Source organism: Pinus tabuliformis, chromosome 8 (genome assembly GCF_031772625.1).
Source record: "Pinus tabuliformis cultivar Carrire ecotype Pingquan chromosome 8, CPIR1, whole genome shotgun sequence".
NCBI classification, from domain to species: domain Eukaryota; kingdom Viridiplantae; phylum Streptophyta; class Pinopsida; order Pinales; family Pinaceae; genus Pinus; species Pinus tabuliformis.
In genome coordinates this window covers 1,656,888,733-1,656,895,758 of record NC_142294.1, presented here as the reverse complement: position 1 = coordinate 1,656,895,758, position 7,026 = coordinate 1,656,888,733, and the positions used below count along the sequence as shown (strand labels likewise).

At 38.6% G+C, this 7,026-nt stretch overlaps 1 protein-coding gene across 1 annotated transcript; it reads right to left on the bottom strand.

Annotated features, from left to right (window-relative positions):
* Positions 1–275: 275 nt before the first annotated feature.
* Positions 276–3,341, bottom strand: LOC149242545 (uncharacterized). The gene has a single exon (XM_089367697.1). It carries the CDS (start codon positions 3,218–3,220, stop codon positions 1,163–1,165), a length of 2,058 nt encoding a protein of 685 aa, XP_089223823.1. The 5' UTR covers positions 3,221–3,341; the 3' UTR covers positions 276–1,162.
* Between the last annotated feature and the right edge of the window lie 3,685 nt (positions 3,342–7,026).

The window sequence follows — 7,026 nt, the reverse complement described above, 5'->3', positions numbered from 1 at the left end:
ACCCACCTGTCCTTGCTACAAATTAAATAACTTATGACTAAAAACATGTAATGGTCCCCTGTTGAAAGGCATATCCATGACAACTTGCAAATCAAGGTGATTGCTATAAGGTCAAAGTAGATGAACACCATGAATATAGTTAGCTCAGCTATTACAATTTGGGCAGTGGAGACTAGACATTCAAGTATTTGCAGATGTTTGATTTTGAAAATATATTGTAAGTTTGCAACCAATACGTGCTGTGACAATCATTACAACTCGTTGTATATCATAATAGGACCAGATACTCAATAAATCTGGAGTCTGGGCATTCAACAGATGCAACCAAATATTTCAAACAGCCTCAAGAGTTAAAAACATCGAACAAAAAGGAGTCATGCCAAAGCAACCTGCAACATTGGAAACAAACCTCGCTTCAAGAAATAAAAGTGGGTTAAAACTTAATATATTACATAGATGTACAAGCCATTATTGAAATTCAGAAAGTACATTATATCAATATCAATGACGAACCACTAACCATTTTATAAAACCAATCCAGATGATTAACGTGAACAATATAATTAATATTTACCATAGGCCTTCATCAATTACCAGTTGCAACTCATTAACTGCTGGGCTAGACCGATTTTAGATTGATTAATTGGTGCATTTAATCGGGATTTGCAGCCCACTAAACACTAAGCCAAATGCATTTTCACTCTTCAGATTACATGCCTTGTGCATTCTGAACGAAATTCCACTCAGATCATTTCATCAAACTAAGCCACCAATCATGTTGCAGATAGCTTGCATAGTGCATTATTACGAAAGCAATACCTGCACTTCATCAATTGCAATTCACTCACTCCTACTGAATCTTACGAAGTGCATTTAAGCAATACCTTTACAGGGTCTGTTTTTTGCTGTTAAATATGTCATAGTCGTGTCAAAGTTCCAAACCTTTTTTGGAATCTCGTGCAATAGTCTATTGGCTTCTTGGGATGTGCCTTCTTTGCATGGTCCATCCATGAGGATGGTATATGCAATCATATCAGGTAGATGACTACTAATCGTTCATCTGTTAAGATAACTTTAGCCCCTCCCTAAGATTACCCAATTTCCAGAGTCCATCCATCAATATGCAGCATGTAATGAAATCAGGGCTCACACACAAGATCTGTTAAGCTTCATCTAACTTTTGATGCTTACAAAGTCCATCTATTAATGTATTATAGTTGACTGGGTCAGGCCTGCACCCTTTTTCAGACATCTCTTGAAGGAGTTCCCTGGCCTTCTCCAGATCACCCACCTTGCAAAACCCATTTATAAGTATATTGTATGTGATTTCATTAGGCTGATGGCCAATTTGCACCATAACATCTAACAACCAAAGAGCTTCTTGAAGTTCGCCTTCTTTGCAAAGACCATCAATAATACTAGTAAATGTGATAATATTTGGACTGTGCCCCTTGTCCAGCATCTCATGAAGCATTTTCATGGCCTCCTGCCATTTCCCTTCCTTACAGAGATCATCGATAAATAAAATGTATGTGGCAATATTGAAGCACTTGTATTTGGGGGGCACTGCATAGAAGAGCTTCCTAGCCTCTTCAAACTTGCCTTCTTTGCAGAAACGATCAATAAGCACATTGTATGTGACAATATCAGGGCATATGTTTTTGTTTGGCATTTCATAGAAGAGCTCCATAGCCTTGTCCAACTTGCCTGCTTTAGAGAGACCATTGATAAGTGCATTGTATGTGATGACATTTGGGCTTATGTTTTTGCTGGGCATTTCATAGAAAAGCATCAAAGCCTCCTCCAGCTTTCCTTCCTTGCAGAAACCATCTATAAGCACACTATATGTGACAACATCATGACATATGTTTTTGTTGGGCATTTCATAGAAGAGCTTCCGAGCCTTGTCCAACTTGCCTTCTTTAGAGAAACCATCAATAAGTGCATTGTATGTGACAACATTCGGACATATGTTGCTGTTTAGCATTTCATGAAAGAACTTCATAGCCTCATCCAACTTGCCTTCTTTGCAGAGGCCATCAATAAGCACACTATATGTCACAACATCATGGCATATATTTTTGTTGGGCATTTCAAAGAAGAGTTTCCGAGCCTTGTCCAACTTGCCTTTTTTAGAGAAACCATCAATAAGCGCATTGTATGTGACAACATTTGGGCATATGTTGCTGTTTAGCATTTCATGAAAGAACTTCATAGCCTCGTCCAACTTGCCTTCTTTACAGAGGCCATTAATAAGTGCACTGTATGTCACAACGTTAGGGCATATGCTTTTGTTGGACATTTCGTGGAAAAGCTTTGTAGCCTCGTCCAACTTGCCTTCCTTACAGAAACCATTTATAAGTGCATTGTATGTGAAAACATTAGGATAGATATTTTTGTTAGACATTTCATAGACGAACTCCGTACCCTCAACTAACTTGCCTTCCTTGCAAAGACCATCAATCAGAGCAGTATATGTAATAACATCTGGGTTATGCCTTTCTTTTAACATCTGATACAGTAGTTCCTTGGCCTCTTGGAGCTTACCTTCTTTGCATAGCCCATCCATGAGGATGGTAAACGTGATTGTGTTAGGCACATGGCCCATTCGCAGCATAACAGCTAACAACCCCAAAGCCTCGTGGGTTTTCCCTCTCTTGCAGAACCCATCTATTAGGGTAGTATAGGTAATAAGATTAGGAGCCTGTCGTTTGCCCCTCATTTGATTGAACAGCTTGAAAGCGTCCTCCAACCTGTTCACCCTGCAAAGCCCTCTAATGAGGGTATTGAAGGTTATGACCTCTGGAATATACCCGTCTGCTTCCATTCCTTCAAACACTTCGAATGCATAATCCAATCTACCCGTTTGACAGTGACAATTGATGACAATGTTCAAAGATATCACATCTGGAGCAATGTCTGCTTCAATCATAAGTCCATAAACAGACAGCGCTGATTCATGCCGATTCCATCGGACTAGGCTACTCAATAAAATATTACAGGTGATGAGAGTAGGGACAGATTTATCTGAAAGCAGCTGCTTGAAGGTGTCCACTGCCTCCTGAAATCGTTTGTTCTGGCAGAGCGTTTTAATGCGCATGTCTGCAGTGGCATTTAAAGTGAAGGAGTGTTTAAGAATGGCATGGAAAAGGATACCAGGATACTTTTTCCATATGAAAAGCATGGTCTTCCTCCTCTTCAACATGGCTGCCATGGCCATATGTGTTTTCACAGATCTGGTGAGAGTGAAGTTTAAGTTGATAGCTGTAAAACCTAAAACCTGGAATCTGTTACGTAAATGGTGTGATTACAAATTAATTCATCTTTATACATTGTTACGCCACTTTCTTGCACTGGTCTTTCATGTTGTTTCCCATTGATATGACTTTCATGGCTTACAATGCTTTGATATGAAAGGGAAATGTAAGTTAATGAGAAGATAATTTAATTTCTACAGGGAAATAATTTTGAAAAGCAAAATTTAATATTGAATTTATTTCTTTGTTTAAAAATTTTTTAATTTGAAATTTTTTAATTGATTAAAATTTTACAAGGAAAAATATTATATAAAATAAGATTGGTTTAAATGGGGGTATAATTTCATTTAGAAAATAATGGAAAGTTTGTTTAGAAAATAGTGAAAAGTTTGGCAAGATTTTAATAAATTCGATAGAAATTTTGGTATTCTATTTTTATTATTAAAAAATGATTCAAACACTTTTATGTTCATATTTTAGATTTTTTTTAAGTAAAAAATGGTGAGATTCTGACACAAAATTGTGATAAAATTTTTAATTAAAAAAAAAAAAGAGTTAAAATTGTTCATTTATTAACTTAAGCTTTTATATCATGGGAGAGTAGATATGAAGGGGATTATATTTGATTGTGATAAATAAATGGAAATAAATTATGCAGGGGGTTTTTGTGAAGTAATCAATAACTAAGCTAATGCATTAGCTCTATATAAAAATCTTAGAATTTTCAAATTCAAATTGAATCAAGGAGTTTATAGTTATTGGTTCTAGTCATAATGTAGTATGTATGTAGTTTGACTTCTCCTTCACGTCTTAATAAGGCTCATCGCAAGAATTTACAAAGAGGCAAAAAGGTTTGAACTTGTTGTCTATTGCCATGTCTTTAGGGCTCAAAACCATCATACTAGCATGTTGGCACATGAAGCCTCGTGTTTTGAGATATGAAGAATAAGAATAAAAGATGGGATTACAATCTTTCCGAGCCCATAGCCTTTGTTTAATATCTTCCTCTCCTTAGTTAATTATTGAATTACAATTAAATGACAAATGGTGGCATGTGTTTATGAAGAAAGGAAGGACAACTAAATTTGATAACCTCTCAAAACATTTAAACACTAGAAGAATGAAGGTAAATGTTGGCTTGTTGGGCCCTGACCCAGGTTCAGCCTTAGTCAGCCAAACAAATCCCTACACTACTGGCCCTTTCAACATCAGTCCGCGGAGCGTGGACTGAAGTGTCACCCGAAGCAGTATGGGGAGATGCAGGAACCAAGTTTTTGCACCCTGAGATGGTCGTGATGTCGATTTATACTCCCTTATCCTACTTTCGTGCAAGTTGATAAGCCTTTAAGGCTTATCGATGTACCTTTTCTCCCGTCCTTCGGTACCTCTACGAAGGTATATGACTAACCTTCGCGCACCCCTAACCAGCATTTCAGGCACTTACATGCCGCTGTAGCTATGTATTGTATAAGTTCCCAAGTTATCTTAAGTGTTTACTTATTCCACCATGCCATTACAGTTATCTTCGCGTAAACCATTATTCTTGCATTTAGTTAACAGATATAATCACATACATTCATGCATCAAATAAGCATTATAAAGTAGAGCCATATTGTAACATGATAAAATCGGATGCATTAACATAGACAAGATACACAGCGATTGCAGAATACTTTCTGATGAGCCCCAAATTTTGGTAACAATTTGGGCTCATTTGGCCTACTTACCTTGCTCAACCCTTCATTTTTTATCACTTATGCATCATTTCTTAGTATATTCGTGTTATTTGTAGGAAGAAGGGCAGTCATTATGCCTATGTGGCTAATACATGATGATTTCAGGTTTTTTGACATTAAATGGAGCAAAGACCACGCAAATGAAGACAAGGAGACAACCAAGGTGGCATTGCGGGTTTATAGGGAAGTTGTCCACAGCCTTGAATGACCTTCCTCGTGATCTCCACCCCAACTCCGAGCTCCAACAGTTATCACCACCGAGTTAGAAGGCAGCCAACGGATTCTACAGGAACAGCAGTTTACTTTTAGTTGGACAGCCAAGCCCCACTAATTGAGGAGGCCAGCTTGGCCCTCAACATGTATAAATATTAAGGTTGTAGCCTTCGATGGGACTCTTGAACTTTTGTTGTAGATTTTGGATTACGAGCTGTAGCTCTGTTTTTGCTCTTTGTAAGCCAATTTTGGCATGTTGTTAGACTCATGATTATGATCTTTTAATAAAAGGCAGGCAGATTTGGATTCAATTCTGAGTTCTTAGGGGAGCTATATCTCTCAGGTTAGGGCCTAACCTGAGAGCAATAGACCTCCTTCTTTTTGTATTGTTACTTGTCTTTCCTTTATCATTGCATTTCTTTCCTTTACATGCACTTGAAAAATACAGTTTGCTGAGTTGACTGTTTCGGTTTGGTTATGTAGGTTAGTTTCATGAATGCAGTTGTTTTAGTAGTTCAGAATTAGCGTAGGGAGATTGAAGTTATGTTGAGTTCAAAAAAGGTTGAATGCATGCTCACTTTCACCTCTGTTTGGGGACCGGAAGTGTAGACCGTGCCAACTGCCAAAAACATTGTTTTAACATATGCATGCAAGTATTGATGTAATGTTTTCGATTGAAGGATTGTCCATGCGATTATATCTTGAGTAATGACTCCTTGGTTCAGCATCATGTACAAATTCCCTTCAACTTACATTGTTGTTCTTTGATTCCTAATAAAACAATTAGAATAGGTTGGTGAACTTTCGTTTACATGCAAGATAAGGGTGATTTGTTTCATTTACACTGCGCAGCACCACTTCATCGTGTTCTTATCCTTCTGAACCATGCCTAAGCCACCTACGCATCCTCTGTTCAGCTCATTTGCCTTCCAACCCTTCTACTGCCCACGTTGCTCAATCTTTTTGACCTACCATTGCCTCTACCCTTCTATCGACCAACCAGCTTTACACAAGCCTTCCCCATCTCATCTCTCTATCCATAGGCCATCTCAAGCTCCTCTTTCATCTTACCTATCCACCCACACAGCTCCTTCACTCCTCCATCACCCAAAGCTCCGACGGTAGAACGTCCTGTAGAAGTTAGCAGACTTCCTGTAGAAATCCCGAGTTTCCTGTAGGATCCCCTGCAGACATCTTGTAGAAGCCTGCAAACACGGTTGCCAAGCACCTGAACGTTGTGGACTTCTGTGGAATGATGTGAGGGATCCCCTGGAACCTCTCAGAGTCCTCCGGACCGTTCCCAAGCCTTCCTTCCCTTTGAACTACCCCTGCACAGTCAAGACCCAGTAAGAAGCACAATCATAATAACTCCACCCACTTGAGAAAAAATACAAAAACGTGTTCTCTTCAATGGAAGTAGTTTAAATTCATGCATCTCATCTCACTAGAAGTAATGGCATCATTTCTAGAAGTTGCATTCCCACCATTGCATCATAAAGATTAAGCTAGTCAGATTAGGGTTTACTAAGGTTTCCATGTTTGGTTGGCTTTCAGTTCATTATTGCAAAGTAGGTTAATTTCCTTTGAGATAGCCTTCGTTCATCATTTAGAAAGCTTCTTCTGAGAACATATAGAAGTTGGCTTGAGCCCTAGCGGACTTGTGCCAGCTGACCAAGTGACAGCTGCGACAAGAGCTAGTACTTGTGCATACAGCACCGTCGCTTCCAAGTTTGTTACGAACTACCGGGTTGATAAAATTAGAGAAGGAAGCTCCAGGAGTTGTAGCATTATTGCTACAATACTGGAGCCCACCATCTTTT